This window comes from Lepidothrix coronata, unplaced genomic scaffold, assembly GCF_001604755.1.
Source record: "Lepidothrix coronata isolate B3197 unplaced genomic scaffold, Lepidothrix_coronata-1.0 Scaffold75, whole genome shotgun sequence".
Taxonomy (NCBI): Eukaryota; Metazoa; Chordata; class Aves; order Passeriformes; family Pipridae; genus Lepidothrix; species Lepidothrix coronata.
In genome coordinates this window covers 8482107-8499325 of record NW_016690255.1, presented here as the reverse complement: position 1 = coordinate 8499325, position 17219 = coordinate 8482107, and the positions used below count along the sequence as shown (strand labels likewise).

Here is a 17219-nt window from a genome sequence, read left to right as displayed (position 1 = left end):
GAGATTTTTGCATTTGGAAGAACATTTTTGTCATGTATTTGTGATAAACAAGATGCAAAACATATGGCAAATCTCCCTTTTATTTATTCATTTTTGCAGTGGTTTTGACCATGGTCCAGAATTTCATCAGGTTCACTCAGCTGCAATAAAAATGTAAATCACCTGTCTCCCTTTTGCAACTGTTATGTCCAGTGTGATCTTTTTAATAAGATATATACACCTATATAGGTTAAATAGGTGTTACAAACCGGACTTGTAGTTTTTCTTGGAAAGTCATTCCAAAGTACTTCTCATATAAAAAAGTCTTTTTTATAAGGCTTTTTAAAAAGAAAGTTATTGTAACATACATTTCTAAAGTCAATTCCCTAATCTCAAACTCAATTTAGGCATTAAATTAATAATTGAAAAAGACATCAGTATTTGTACCAAAAAAGAAATGAAAACTGAAAAAAAAATCCCAACCATCCCTGAGCCACTAAAATTTATCCATAGCAGCTATTCGTACAAGAAATGTCTCTTAGTATTCACTTCTGTTGAACTGGAAGACCAGCTAGTAGTTTTAACACCTAGCATGATATCCTGCCCTAAAGCATAAAATCTGATGAGTTCTGCAAATATGCTTGTTTTAATGTTACCTTTCAAAATAGGGTTTCTGGACTCAATTTCTGTGTAATCCTGTAGGTTCTTTATTGGTTTGAAGACCCAGATATTTCTCTTGATAGATATCCTAGCTAATGATGATATTATCTATCACTAATATTGCAAAGTCAAACACCCTGGCATTAAAAAAATGCCAGAAATAAGTTTGCTCATGGAATATGCACCCATTTTTCCATAGGCATCATAAATATTCACTGACACAAAAATGACACAAATGTGTGGATATTATTTGCTTACATAAGATGAATGATATTTATTTTAAGAGCCCTTATTCAGTGTCTTGGCTTGGTGAGTGGTGTCTGTTCCCGTGTCTGTCCCATAGCTCAAAGGACTTTAAATGCACATTTTGAGAGGAAACGTTTTCCAGGGTTTTTCACTAATGTCCAGAAACCCAAATTTTGAATTCTTCTCAGTATTTATTAGGCAAATGTAATTGTTTAGAAAATATTTTATTTGCCTAAATGTGGGAAGGTTTCCAGGGAAAGTTAGAACTGGTAGATATGTAAATTCAGCTTTGCTACAGTGTCCTGTGTCACAAAAACTGAAACATTTTTGACCACATTTGTGTTGATTCAGTTTCTGTCAGGTAAGTGGAGGGAGAACAGAGAGAACAACTCTCAATGTTTTATGAACATGTGGTGAGCTTTTGAAGTCTCATAAAAAACAGCTTTAAATGTTTATCTGAGATTATTTTTTTTTCTGTATACTGTCATCACCTGTGATACTGCTGAAATTGTGTCCATGAATTCATAACTCTCTAGCATTCTCATACCACCTTTTCAGCGTGTCTTAGTACATTTTTGTGTAATTTTTTTTATCTCTTGTTCTCCCTCATGGACAGAATTAATATCTGGCCTTTCTTAGTTGTAAAGCATACTTTTACCTCATCATCTTTGTTCTGGCACATGAGATTTTTTCCAGACAGTTCTTCCATCCTCTGCCATTTTCAAAACCCTTTCTGAGCACAGCCACAATCAGAGAAGTTATCTAATTGTAGAATCTGTTTCCTTTTGCTCTTCTTTCTCACCCCCGTGCATATGTAGACATGACAAAATGTAGATACTGTTTTAAATTTGATCAACTTTATGCAGCACATGGGTTTTCAGACTCCCTGACCAGTAATATAGATTACAAGATTTAATTTAGAGCTCTGAACACTCGCCTTTAGTAGAAACTAAAAACTTGGTATATTTTGAGAGAAAATAAATGTTCCATTTTAAAACAGACTACCCCCTGTTGAAAGCTTGCTTGTAAAGCCTGGATAAGAATATTTGGTGCATGTATGTCACTGCAGATACGTGGCAGCTCTGTGTGTACTTTGGAGGCACACAGAGAAGAGTTTCTTTTACTAGCTATCTCTGAGCTAGCATGTCTGTAAAACCCTTTAAACATGCAATGCTATAACAACTTTGAAAGGGCAGGTAGAGCCTTTTTTTGCTGAGAATCTACACAGAAAGCAGATCCAGGCAGACCACTATATCCAGTTTCTAATATGTTCCTTAAACCGTCCTTTTATGTACCTCCAGTTTGTTTACTCAAGTAAAACTTGAATTTTATTTCAGCTTTATTAGCTCAACAATTTATTGATTTCAGGGAAGCAAACAGTTTTGTATTAGGCAATTCCTGTCATCACCCAATCTATAGTAAAGTTATTCAGCAGACCAGACCTGTGGCACAAGTTTAAAGGCAGGATTTTAATTTTTTTTTAATGTTAAAAATTGTCCATTAATTCCCACTGTTGCTTTCTCCATTATTGAGTTTATAATTGGGATTGATTTTTTGTTTTCCACTTTATGACTGCTTATCTACCCCCAAAGGCGTAGTTGTTTGTTCTCTGATGGGATAGTTTGTCAGCTTAGAGGCTCAGGATCCCATTTTCCTAATGCTGTGTTTCTAAGATCACTTTCTAATTGTCATGAGAGTGCCTAGATAGGGTGATTGTCTGGAGCAGTAACCCTTGGGGATAAGCTGACTCATTCATGGTTTAAGCAAGCTTAGCAATTGTAGTTTGTCACAGTTTTTCAGTTATTTTAGTTTTCATTTACCTTGGTATGTTGTCCTGGCGATTTGCTTGGTCCATTGCTTTTGGATGCAGTGGTGTTCATGAGCACAGGAGGGAATGCAGTTGGCTGAGGAAGGGTGTATTGTTGGTTTGGGCAAAGGCTTTTTTTTTTGTTATAGACAGAAAGGAAAGATCCATTGCCTAATAGGACATGAATCTTTCACTGTGTTATCCAAACTCCCTAATATGTCATGTCGTCTAGATATCCAGCTTTCAGATCAGATATAAAAATCTTTATTTCTGTTTCTAAGAGTTGCTACATTTTATTTACACAACAGTTAATTGACATGAACATATTCACAGTATGAAACTGAAAATATAGAGATAGCAGAATTCAGAATACTTTTTAAATAAGATAAAGGAGAATACTAGTAAAATGGAGAATTCAGTAAACTCATCTTCTGGGTTCACATATTCTGCAATAGGATTCATGGTACTATGGCAGACCATAAACCATAGGACTTTGCTGTAAAGAAAAAATTGATTTTATCCTGAAGCAGGGCCATTGCATCAGTTCTGGTATGCACATACCTTCCTTGCCAGTGCTAGCACTAACACAACAAGTTTTAGCACTTGTACACTTGGCAGCAAATTTTTTGATGGAAAGTACATATTGATCTGAGATCTTTGAAATATATAAACCCAACAAAAATAAAGCAGTGTGCAGTGTAACTTGAACTTTTTTCTCTATTATTTTTTGTGACTTAATGGATTTTGTCTTTTACTATCCTAGTATTTGTTAAGATATTCTTTGAGAATGCTTCATAACAAATGTCATAGTTGTAAAACACAAAGTAGTTTGAATAAAACTTTATTCACAATAGGAAAAATATAGTGTATTCTTTATCCCTTTTACTGTAATTGTTTTGCTTTCACCTTAAATTATATTCCTTGTTTGAACTCATAAATTTTTCAATATCTAAAGTAATTTAACCAAATAAAAATAGAAGCATCAAAAAAGGACTACATTTAGGCAATGACATGGTTATATTGAACTGGATTCATGATGGTTAAATGGATAATTGCAGTTGAAAGAATCACAGGCTGTAATAGACTGCGTTGCAGCTTTTGCATTTGTCAATTCATGTCCTCTTAGGAATCTAAAAATATCTATAAAATGCTCCATAAGCCAAAGAATCTAAGTGGGGTATGGATCTCCTGTTTTACTTATAAATATTTCAGTCAGCACAGAATTCATCCTTTAAAATACAGTTTGGCTATCCAAACTGTGATGTCAGTATAACAGGCAGGGAAGTTGCTTTGCTTGATTAAACTGTGTAACACACAATATGTATTATGATTGTTATTTTCAATTCTAATAGCAAAAAATGAGCAGAATTTCTCAAGTGTGCTACTTGATTATAAACAACTGCCTGTCTTGGCAGTGGCTGGCGTTTCAAAACGGTGTGACGAGGAGAGACATTAAAGACCGCTGGTAATTGCTCAGATTTTAGCAGTGCTTGTTGATACCATGTGTCCATAACATTTTATGAACTGGGACCTTGTACAGTAAGGGCATCATGATTGGAAAATAGACGAAGCGCAGAAGAAGGCAGTAGGGCTTCAGAAGTGGCAAATGTAGAGGTTTGTCAAATGTTATGAACTGTTTCTAAAGAACTTCATCTTATTTGTGGTAGAGTCAGATGTGAGGGTCAGAACTTTAGGGAGAGAGCATAAACAGTTAGGCCTGTAGATGACTCTTGATTTACAGTAATTATATCTTGGCTAATTTAGCTAAGCTTTCTTTTTGTGTTTTGTTTTTTTCCATTAAGATGTCAGTCTATAAGCTTGCCTCCACTTCCAACCACTATATATGCCATTTTAATCTCCAAAAGACTTTACAAGAAGTCATGGCTGTGCAAAGCCTTCATTAGTATTCATCTTATCCTTCATGGCTGGCTGTAAAAAGAAACATGGCTTGGCATCTGTGCTGTTAAAGATCTTCTGTATGCTGGTCGATTCTCTGGATAGGTGACTGTACAGCTTGATTACTCATAGTAATACTTGCTGCACTTTCCTTATTAGTTGTGGGTGGAAAGGGCTTAGGAATAGGAGTTAAGAAATTCCTTTAAAACTCTTCCTATAGCAGATGTGAAGGTTAGATACTCATTTTGAGGAAATTGTAGTAATTGTAAACTTGCAAAAGTTTGAAGGATGTAAATGGCAAAAGGACATAAAGGACAAAAAAATAGCTATAGAGTTGCAAGAGAAATGAAGAAAAACAAGCGGTGAGACAGACAGGAGGTCTAGACAAGTAGAACAGTCATTCTATTTATGTACATTTTTGACATCTTCCTAATTCATGAGAAGCGAGAGAGCCTTTACTAACAATCTGGAATCACAACTCATGCCATTTTTCCAGTATTGGACATTTTGCAGTGCTTGGCTTCTGGGTTTGAGCGAGAAGACACCTTAAACTCTTCTGTCTTAACACTAGAGATATATACGATGTAATGAGGTGTGGGAACTATTCCATACATTCATTGGTCCTGGTTTGGATTGTAAACCCTGATTTATGCCAGGTTTTACTTGGGTGTGTATTTTTTGCCAAGCTTGACTACATTGTACGCTGCATAATTTGGTATTTAAATTTATGTCCTATTATCATTTGTAGTACTTTTGGAAGGAAACTACCTTTTGCTTCACCTGTGGGTTTTTTATTGTTATTCCTTATAAAAAGCACAGCCTGTGAAAGTTGATGTTTAGTGTTTATGTCTGAAACTTAGCTTGTGACATATTTTATGAAGTTTGGAGTAATATTTATGCAAGTAATGCAAGTACTAGAACAAATGCATAAATGACTGCCTAAATTTCTAAGCTTTCCCTTTGGAAATGTTGCAGATGTTATTTAATATACTTTATAAAAATCTCTTGTATTTCTCAATTTGTTTAACTTCAGGAGAGAGAGAATTTATATATGTTGTTATCATTGAGGTGAAATGTTAGCATTTGGAGTTGTCAGTTTTTTAATGGGTTTTCTATTCCCACTGGATTATCTAATTGAATCTTTTGCACTTTAATTTGTACAGAAAGAAGCAGTGGCCAGAGATGCCAATTTCCCTCATACTCTTAGATCTTAACAGAGACTTCCTATAGAAAGATATTTTAGAACAGAGACTAATACAGGATGACCTGTGTCTGAGGGCAGGCCAATCATGGTGTGTCTGGAAAGGCCAATGTAAAGCTCTCACTGTTAAGAGAATAAAAAATTAAATTATTCGGTGACTGTGTATAAAAATAATTTCTGTTGAAGATTATATGCTTGCAAAGTTCTTGCCATGAATCTCAAATATACAGCTGGACTAGCCATTAGGAAGGCTGGACTTCAGTTAGGTGAAGTTTGTCAGGTATAATGAAATTTTGCCTTCTATTCTACGTTTTGTTAAGGTATTCTGTAATGCCATTTTCTATGAAAATTTAGATTTTTGAAGTAATTTTTAAAGCTACATTTTGTCTGTTTCCTATTTTAATACAGCTTGGCAAGGCTAAGCCTACTGTGCCTATGGAGAGATAGCAAAGATGATGAATAGCCCTAAAGTTTAGTTTTGTTTGAACAGCTGCAGAATTTCCTTTAATATGGACAGAAATATCTGTGACTGGGGTTATATTTATTTTCCCAAATAGGAAAGATGTCATTCTTCACTGGAGTGAAACATCAAATAAAACAGAATTTTGTAACCCCGTGTTAGTCTCCTGTTGGCTGATAACGATGTAAAAAAGCTGGAGAAGTTTCCTCTGTACCACAGGATAAAAAGCAAACCTTTTCTGTTTTCTTGTGGATGATGTCAGAATCTGTTCTTCTAAATTCAGGACGTTAGTTTTTTCCCTACCTCAGCCTGGGATAGAATGGGCTATTATAACATGTTATTCTTTTCTAATTTACTTAGAAGAGAGTGAGGAAAAAAAAGAGGAAATAATACTGTTTTCTTTCTAAGAGCTTGAGACTAAGCATAGATTGACATTTTGCAGCAGATGTGCTGTATTGTATCAGAGGCCTTGATCCCACCCCTGCTGGTACTTGTTTGCATCGCAGCACACCTGGGAGCGCCTAGGCCTTCCCTTACTTGGAAACCAAGGTACAGCAATAGGAGCCAATGTTCCCACCTTTATGGTTTTCTTTTAAAAGGTCCTCAGGCATGAAATAGTTTGTTTATCCCAAGGAATGCTAATATTGCAATCTTTTAATATTCTGAGTTTTGCTGTTTTTTATTTTGCTGTTTACTTTTTGATACCTGATGATTACATCATAAGAGAAAATTTGTCTGCGGTCCTAAATCTGCTTTTTTACCTTTGGGATTTTGTTTTCACGACAAGAAGGTTTTATGCCCTCTCAGAAAGTGATGATTAATAGATAGATAAATGTTTGTATTAAAAGATGCTTAAAAAGGACACAGCCTGCACTGAATGATGTTTCAGTGGTTAGGATTAGCTATTCATAATCTGTTATCCGCATACCTTGTTTAATTTTTCTTTTTGTGTTTCTTTAACAGGATGCTGTACTTTTGATGAGCCTCTCAGTTCCTGTGGCTATAGTCAGTCAGATGATGATGATCTTAACTGGGATCAGGTGAACACACCGATAAAGCCATCCTCAGGTCAAGGGATGCCATCAGGTTGGTCTTCGTTTTGCTTCGTTTCTCTTTGACGTTAGCTTACGTGTTTATTCAGCATTTCTTGACAATACTGTTGTTAAAGTGCTGCTTCATCTAAATCTGTTTGTTAATTGCAATCCTCAGATCTTTCAAGTGATTTTTATGAGGGGTATTTTGCAAATCAAAGGTTTTCTTTTGTTATGTGGGGAATGTAAAGGTTAGAAAATGGAAGTAGAAACTTCGTGTCATCAGGGAAGGTAGAAAGAAAACGGAATGGTGTCATGAAAATGAATCTGAAGTAGTACTAGAAACGGGCAGACAGGACTACTGAGATTCAAAGGAAGAAGGACTAATAAGAGATAAAAAAGATGGCCTTAGGCATTTTCATTGAAAGAGATATTTAATCAAAATCTGCTATGAAAAGAAAGACAAAAGGAAGTGGGAGAAAAAGCAGAGATATCCCAAAACAAAGGGTCTCAATGATATTGTGCTTGTTGCATTTAAAAGACGTTTGTGATATTATTAGTTAATGTATTTTGTGCAGTGCATGCAGTTAGACCTTGTTCCATAGCAACAACCCTTGCATTCTGCTGAACTATAAACTTACTCTGTTAATGCAATCATTCCTTTAGGGCTTCACCCACACAAATTTGTAGAATTTGTCCATTGGTTTTAAACTATTCACTAGCCTAAAATTTACCAGTTGTTCTTTTTTTTCTGGTTTTTACTAGACATGTTAAGAGTTTCCCCCATGTACTGATTTCCATCTCCTGGGAGATGACTGCCTTAAGCCCAGCTCAGCATCTGCTTTGGCTTTATAGACTGAGCCTCCTGTGACTATTGTCACCTAAAAGTAGGCGAAACAAAAAGACCACTACATAAAATCACTGATTGTAGCATTGTGAGACTTCTGCATTAGCCTCGTGACAGTATAAATATACCCATAACACTTAGAACTAGTTTTTGAATAAGGCAATTAGGAGATAAACAATGTGAATGTTCAAAGTGACTGTAAAAACAAAACCTTAACATATGCACTCATCAGTAGTCTACTAATAAATGTATTAGTATATGATGTGTACCAATTGGCCTTAGGTATCCTTCACTTACAAAAATGCTTCCAGTGGTCTTCACTGTAGATTTATCAATGCTGCCCTGTGTTGTGGACATCTTATCTGAGGTTCATTGCTGAACTGAAATACCTCTTCCTTCAGCATCTTGTTTCCTCTGGCAAAGGCAGGACTCCCAACTTCAAGATGAATGTTCAGTTTATCTGGCACTTGGATCATCCTTCTAGGATAAGTTCATTGTCCCAGATAAAGGAGGTTCTTTCAAATTCCTTTTTAAACTGGCTTTTGTCCAGTGGTCTTGGCATATACCGCTAAACATTTTCTGAACTATTTCATTACTGCTTAATACTGTTTCTCAAGTTGGAGCTAACACACATAGCTTATCAGTCATCTTGGCTTTCCGTACAAGGTATACATTCTTTTTCTCAGTCACTGGAAATTCTCTTTCTATTCCGAATTTCATTAATTACCACACTTCAGTTTTGTGAAGGCAGTTGTTGGTACGTGATGTTCAGTCTTCTTGGCAGATAGAAGAGGTCCAAATCAGTGTTCTCTTCTGTGATGACCACAGGCTTGAAGATGTTTTGGTTTGTTTTCCCAGTGGCAAGAGTCCAGACTAGGGACTGGTGTTTCTATAGAGGGAAAATGATATATAGAATTTTATTTATCTGATATCATACAGCTTGTTTCTTTTTTCTGTTCCTGCCTTTTTTTTCAGAACTGAAATAATGTTCTGATGATCAAGTAAAAAGGTATTAAATTTGGTAACAAGTTGTATTTATGGTTTGGGGAGTTTTATTTCTGCCCATAAAGGAAGTGAAATATGCTTTGGGAGCCTTGGGTCAGAAGATGAACGAGTTAGTCTGAGGAGGGTTGAGGATACTGGTGCCTTAAAAGGTCAAAAACCCCTTGGAGAGGGAAAGAAATGCTCATTTTTTGCAAATGAGAAACAGTTGTCTAAGGGCACAATTCAGTCAAGTGGTATCTAATTTTTCCTCATAATTTCATCTAAGCAGTTTTTTCCTGTTCTTGTTCAAATCATCATCTTAATGATTTTAATTAGTTTTCAGTTAGCCTTAGCCAGAGGGTTATGTGATACACTTAGAAAATGGTTTCAAGTAGTTTGTCAGCAGTTTCTGAGCTACATATTTTAGAAGAAATAACTTCAGATGATAATGAATAGAACATCTTAGATTAATGGTTTGTGGGGAATTCTTGGCTTGAAAGCAAAATGCTTTATGCAACAATGTTGTAATACTAGACTGAAACAAGAACTCTCAGTTCAGTGCTCCCTTGTCAGTAGAAAAAAATTAATGCATGTAACATTCCTAATTTCAGGCAACATGCTTCAGTAAGTGAGTTGATGTCGATATATAATATTTTGTATAATTTGGTGGCAGTCAGGAGGGGAAGCACACTAGTTATGGCATTTGATTTATTTTAATCCACATGAGACTGTTGAGAGCATAGCTGCACTTCAGATAGATAAATATTTTGGCTTGATATGTTATTTCAGTGGGACAAAAGAAATGTCATATAAGATTCGTGCATATGTGTGCATGCTTTAATGTGCACATTATCTATTTACATGTTTGAATATTAATAGTTCTTTGAGAGATCTTGTTTTAGATAAAAATTGGAGAGATATATCAAAGATAATAATAAAAACTTTCCAAAAGTGTTTCTTACCGTGCAAGTCGGATTGTTACTGTAGCAGAGAAATATGAAGTTATCACTACTGAAGTAAATAGGGTGCTAGTACTCTAATTTTCTTGATAAATAAAAACATGGCCTTTAGTGAGTTAGTACTAATCTGAAATTGTGTTAAATAGACCCCAAAAGTAATGACATGTATGTATTTCTGTATATATTTATATGAATTAAATGAGAGTGGTTAATTCATTGCTCTTCTGTTTCAAGTGTCCTGTGAGTCAGATGGAGTAAATGCTGTAGGAAGAGCAGCTCTTCCCTTTTCTCAGCCTCTGTCTTTCTCGTTGTCTTTCTGTTCCAAGAATGTGTTTATAACAGTGTTCGCAACTATAATTATAGAAACACTTAGTCATTATTAATGCCATCTTGCATTACCCGACAGAACAGTTACAGCGGTTTGATATTAATGTGTTTATATAACACACATTCACAATTACAGTTGACTGTAAGTCCTCTAGTTGTAGTCCAATAAAGATGTCTTCAGAAAAATATGCCCAAACAGTACATTATGCTATTGGCAAGGTGTGGGCTGCAGGAGTGGCCTCTGCAAGAAGAGGCCAGCGGCCGCCCTGTGTTGGACACATCTGATTCCAGCTGTCTCCAGTGGACCCACCACTGGCCACAACTGAGGTCCTGGTGGCACCTCTGGGATAGCATGTTTAAGAAAGGGTAAAAAAACACTGGGCAGCAGCTGCCAGAGAGAGGAGTAAGAATATGTGAGAGCACCAGGCCTGCAGGCACCAAGATAGTGAAGAAGGAGGGGGAGGAGGTGCTCCAGGTACTGGAGCAGAAATTCCCCTGCAGCCTGCGTTGAAGACCATGGTGATGCAGGCTGTCCCTCTGCAGTCCCTGGAGGCCCATGGTGCAGCAGAGATCCACCTGCAGCCCGTGAAGGACCCCACTCCAGAACAGGTGTGGATGCCCTGAAGGAAGCTGCAGCCCATGGAGAGGAGCCCACACAGGGGCAGGATTTCTTGCAGGACCTGTGGCCTGTGGGCTACCCACACCGCAACAGTATATTCCTGAAGGACTGTATGCCATGGAAAGAGATTTTTTTTTTTTTGAGATATTTAAGTGCATTGTATTAATTCTGCTACAGGAAGTCATCACTGACAGAGATGCAATTAGAATGTTATGGATTACTGTTAAAAAGTACAAATATTGTCAAGAGTCTGCTCTGTTTGTCATTTGCTGGATATAATTTTATTCATGTCCATGTACTTTTTTTTACGAAACACTGTGTTCAGTTGTGTAAAATCTTTCCACAGTGTTTCGCAGTTCCAGCTGATTTCTAAAGGACAGTAGCATAATTTTTATTCAAGGCAGTGGTTGGTCTGATATCTCTAAGGGGATGTCACTGCATTTGCAATGAGTCACTGGCATCGGCCTTTCATTCGTTTTAAAACAGTTCAAATCCAAATAAAAATCAAATCTTCACAGGCTGCCTTTCAGTGCGTTGAAAGGATGTTTCCTGCAATGAAACCTTCTGTGTTTAATATAGTGCTGGTCGTAGCCAGGATGAGGATTCTGTTTGTGCTATTTGAGGTGAAAATAGATGATTTTCATGGCTATATGTGATTTTTTGAATGGCCTAGTATGCTTATTTGTATTCTGAATATCTAATGTTGCATAATGTTTAGCAATGCCTATGCAACGTCTGCAGAAAATGCTTATATTAATTATTGTTTTAAATGACCTAGTAACCAGACATGCATAGCTAGCAGATGTCCTATAAACTAGACAGTGATTCAGAGGAGTATTTTATATTGTAGAATGTGAAGTAGTTGTGTGAAAAATGTACATTGTTGTTTAATTGTGCATAGAAGAGTTGTGATCCATTTTAAAAAGACAGATAAAGTGATCAGTTGGCAAATGTGCGGTTCAAGCCAACTCTAGTGTCTTACCATGTGAAGTTGTAGTTCTTTTGATTTTCCATTGTGATGAATACTTTGTCATTAAATATTTTTTAGCACTGCATTGCATTTATGTTTTATGTTAGCAGGGCTGCTTTTCTTCTGTTTTCATTCATATTGAAGATAATCCAGTACATTCCTTATTCAGTCCTGTTTCCCCCAGATTATTTTAAATAGCTATATTTTTTAATTCATTTGAATGCTATCAAGAAATAACATAAAGTTCTATCAAGGTGTGGGAGTTGCAGCTTGCTCACTGTGTTAAAGTTAAATTTTTTCATAGAATTTTCTAGACCTGGAACACTAGCATGTTTAGCATTTTATTGCACATCCAGGTAATAGCTGCAGCCATTAAGGACATGCCTTTTGGCAAAGCAGCTCCAGTTCATGTTGACACATTCAAGCCAGTTTCCAATTAACTGTGTAAATTAATACCAGTTGCTGCCAATATGGAGCAACATGGAGATCAGACCGAGCAAACTGCCAGAATAGGGACCCAGCTACCTCTGTGCTGCCATGCAAGTACTGGAGGGGTTAGCTACTTTAAAAACACACCTGAAGACTTAGTGAGTAGGACACTTAACATGTTTGTTCAAAAACCAGAATATGCCACCAGCTATGTCTGAGGTATTGCTTGTTGTTATAACTTACAGGAATCTTACAGTCATTTTTGTAACTTCTGATCTGACTTACAGATTTCAAAACCTGGCACAAATTCTGTGTTTATTACAAACATTGAGCATCCAATATTCTTGCAGAGGGAAGTAAAAGATTAATTAACATCAGAAACCCATTTTCTGAATCACTGGCAGACAATGTTCTTGGCTTCCTTAACCCTAAAATAGACAATTTATTTTAACGTATTTTGCCTACAAATAAAGGCTAATACAAAAAGCCTAATAGCTTTCAAACAAATTAGTGCTAATGATTTCCTTACTCTTTTGTAATAGATGTTCTCTACATATGACTTTTTAGTTTACACTTTTTTCTTCTTTTATAGAACAAAATATTTTGAATATGAACAGTGTGGCTCGTGAGGTAATACTTAACATAGATTACTGAATTTCAAATTTTCATTTGAAGCAGTGGGGTTTCTGTAGTGTTCATAACTAACTTTGGGATATCAGTTTTCTTGTTTGCTTACGAGTTGCATCAGCTGTCTCATATTTGAGTACAAAATTGCAGAACATTCTGCAACTCACGGAATTAAGTGGGAGACACTGTATTAGAACCACCAATAGATGATAAAGATTTGTTAAAGATGTTTGGCTGGAAAATGATGATATAATAAATTATGGCATTTTTTTAATATTTGAGAAACTCTCCTCTTCTGTTGAGGACAGACAGAGGCTATATGAAAGATCTGGGAAGTCACTTCTCATTAAAACAGAGTATTCGCAGAGTAACCTGAAAGATAAAGTTGACTGCTGAGGGTAATTCTGTGTAACACCATGTAGTGCTGCAGAGTGCTAAGCAAGTCCTCTAGCCTAATTCATTTACCTTGCTGTGATTACATGTCTCCTGCTGAGGTTATATCTAACACCTGCCATCATATATGCTGAGAAGCAGCTACCATAATAAGCTAGACACTGGAGCTGAGTTTACAATGGATTTCTTGACAACAAAAATGTTTAGGATTAGAAAGTTTTACTGTTATATATTGGAAACCCAGTATCCCTCACCATCTTCCACCCATAGTGCCAGACACTATCCTGCTGGTTAAATGCATCAGAATCTAGTCTCATATTGCCCTGCTAAATTAAAAGTAGAACTACTCTGAATAAGTGGGCTTTTGCTTCTGTGTTTGTTTTCCCTTTCTGGAGTATTCATGAGGAGTTCCTTCAGATGAGGTAGGAGTACCCCAACAGGAAAGAGGAAGTTGAGGTAAGAGAATCCCAACAGGAGAGAGACAAAGTGCTTCATGTTGTAAAGCCAGTAAAAAAAATATTTTTTTTTTCATTACCTTCTGGTGAATTGGCATTTTTCAAGTGGAATATTGGTCTGGAAAAGAAAAATGAATTTACTTCTGGTGGGGGCTCTTGGTTCAGGAAAGACCATGAGAAGAATGTAAACTTTCTGTCCTGGCTATATGCCCAAGACATGTAAATGTACCTCAGGAAGCTTTAATCTAGGTAGTTTGAGACTCTCTAAAAGTATAAATGAAGTAGCACATGCTTTAGTGGAGGGTTCCCTAGGTACTCAGTGCTGAAGGCATGTTACTGCACTGTGCCATGGCTCTCTCTACTGAAACCGCTACACAGTTTCTGCTCTAGTTTTAGCAGACTTGTACTTTAAGTAGCAATACAGTTTTTGTGCTTTCTGCCTGGCTTTTCTCGTCCGTTGAAAAATGAAAATACCAGTTCCTGCAAAGCTGTGGCCAGTAAAAAGCCGGTGATGAATGCAAATAAACAGTGAGTCTGAAGATCCTCCTCTAGGAGCTGCACTCACTACATTGCAGGATCAGGAGAAAAGAGAATAACCAGAGTATTCCTAAATAAGCTTTTTCTTGTTTAGTAATTAATCTACTGGAAAAAAAAAGCCTCTTAATTTCTTGCAGTCTTCAGGGCTTTTCTTTCAGTCTCATACTTATCCCATTAGATTTCTTCTCATCCATCCTGCCCTTTAGAAACTAATAAAGTGTGGATCAAAACCTTTCCTTATATCTACAGGCTTTAAAGTGGGTAATGTGACTGCCTCCATTTCAGAGCCTAAGTCAGTTGTTTCCCGAGTTGGAAGTCAGTGGCAGTGAGCTGGAGATGGATTCCATCACTCCTCTTTAGGAGCACAAACATTAGGTTTTTTGCTGAAATTTAAGAGGGATTTCTTGTCTCAATTATATTTATGGGAAGTTTTTTCATCCCTTCTTACAACACTTAATTTGTTGGCAAGCATTTATGACTGATAGTATGTTGTTAGCAGGTCTAGCTGTGACTGTAGTAAGAGTGGCCAAAAAATCATTGATTTGAGGCAGAGGTCATTAAATGCTGTATCAGAAAGCTATTTGGCAAGCCTGTTGTTCGCAGAATACCGGTTCTTTGGGTTGAATTTGAAATTGGTCTGAAGTACAAGATAGCGGTAAAGCAAGCTTCTTCCTCATCAGTGTCAAAAACCAGGCCTGTATGCTGATATTTTCATCACAGTTAAAAATAACGTGTTTTTATTATCTCCTGTTGTCTTTCTTCTTTTACCAGAGAATTATGTGGTTTAAACTACGTCATTAACCTTAATCAAGCCTCATAGGAAGTGCTTTTTGTAGTATTTTAAAATCTGATACACAGTAGAAGTGTACTGGAAAATGGCTAAAATTTTGCAGACACTTAGTGTCTGGGCATAAACAACGTTTTTCCAATGAAAGGAATTGGTTCAGCCAAAAGCAGTACACTTAGGAGACTACGTATTGCCACCTGGAATTTCTGCTTCCAATGTGTCTTCAAGTGCTCACAGATTTCTACACTTTTTGGACTTTGCTCCCAAGTTGGGGAGAGTTATATGGCAGTTTGTCACGTGGCAAACGTGGCAGCAGAGCTCAGTTATTGCACAAGCAAAATGGTTGGGTTGTATTTAAGTCCTCTGGTATTTTCCAACATATCAGACGCAGTCTTAATCCTTTATATATACTTACAGAACTCAGAGTCAGAGAAGAAGCAATTAAAAGGTTTTCATGGAACTTCATGAGCTGAATTAAAGAGCTCAGTACTTTTGTTCTCAGTGTTAAAGCAATATCGTTATTTCCCTCACCAGCTGACATGATGCTTTCTGCATCTAGAAGTCACATTTCCAATCAGCTGTATTTCAGTAGCATGACGGAAAAAAAATCCTATCTGGACCTCATTGAAAATGTAATGATGTACACAGCCATTTAATGAGAAAAGAGGTGCAGGTAATTATCCAAGTGATAATGTTGCAGCAGCTAATAACATCAGATATTTGTGATAATTGCATGCAAGCAATCGATCCAGTTCTGTGCTTCTCACATTACAGATTTGCAGAACACCTTTCAGTACACATGTATTCATATTAGAACATGGAAGCCACAGATGTAGTTTTCTCTCCAGTATCTTCATATACTACGATTTTGCATTAAATATGACTGTGTTGTTACTTAAATTTTTACTAGTTCGTTTTTCCGCATGCTTTAGAGGGGAGAAATGTGCTTCTGCCAAATCTGAGTTCCTGATTTCCCCATACTCTTACAGCATTTACCTCTTCCAGATGTCATAGTGAAATCTTGTGCCATTCTGGTTTCTGCTGAAGGATGACATTAGTTGCTATGTTGCAGCATTCAGCTCTTCCCAACACCCCAAACACTTTCACATCAGAAAAAGGTGAGCGTGACACCTGGATTCATAAAGGCACATAGAAACCAACAGTAGGATAAGAGTAAAATTAAGGTGCACAGGTTCAAAACAGTGATGATGGAAACTCATTGATAGATTGTCACCTGGTCCTGAAAGCACCTAAGCACCTATGTAACTCACACTGTAATGAAGGGGAGTTCTCCAAGTGCCTGGTGCGTGTGCAGCTGAGCATGGTGGCACCATCCTGAACTCAGGAGTCAGAGGTTGTTCTTCCCAACATGTCTGTCTCCTGCAGTTGCACAAGAAATAGATTAAAGACATAGCAACAACAGGGTGATCCCTAATGTATTCTCTTAATTATGTGTTGAGAGCTACAAAAGAAGGGAAGGGAATGAAAATTTGCTAAAGAGGCAAATTTCTTTCCGTGCAAGGCCTGCGCAATAAGACCACTGCTCAAAGGAATTGGAGATGCTTCTTTCTGAAGCTTTTTTACATTCATATCTTACAGCTGCAAGGAAATGGCTCTTCCCAAGATGAGAACCTAAGCTGGTCATTTGCCCTCTTTCTGCACATGGACATGTTGTAGGGAAGAAATCAACGAGAAAGCAATCTATAGAAGAGAAATTAAGATTTGTCAGGCATTTGAGAAGGCTCTGGAAGGAAAACAGAAGGTGAAGAGATGCAGGTCCCTGGTCCAGTCTTTTGCCCCTACAGTATTTCAGGAATTTTCAGTTAATAGAAATCATAGCCAATTGCCGTTTGAGTGGCAGACAGCACTTACCCTGGGTTTTCACATCTTAGGAAAGGGATCCTATCACTGTACTGTTACTTGAAAGGACAGTGTCGCGATCTCTTACAAGTGATATCCCAAGAAAAAACTGAAAGAGAGGACAGGCTTTTGGAGGAGGATTCTG

General features: G+C 36.9%; 1 protein-coding gene across 11 annotated transcripts in view; it reads left to right on the top strand.

Moving 5' to 3' along the window:
* The window catches only part of PTPRM (protein tyrosine phosphatase, receptor type M), a 461846-nt gene that overhangs the window by 99175 nt on the left and 345452 nt on the right, over positions 1–17219 (top strand). For all 11 annotated transcript variants that reach the window (XM_017819524.1, XM_017819523.1, XM_017819522.1 and 8 more), the window contains exon 2: positions 7213–7335. In XM_017819524.1, the coding sequence (XP_017675013.1) occupies positions 7213–7335 (123 nt within the window). The remainder of the gene's footprint in view (positions 1–7212; positions 7336–17219) is intronic.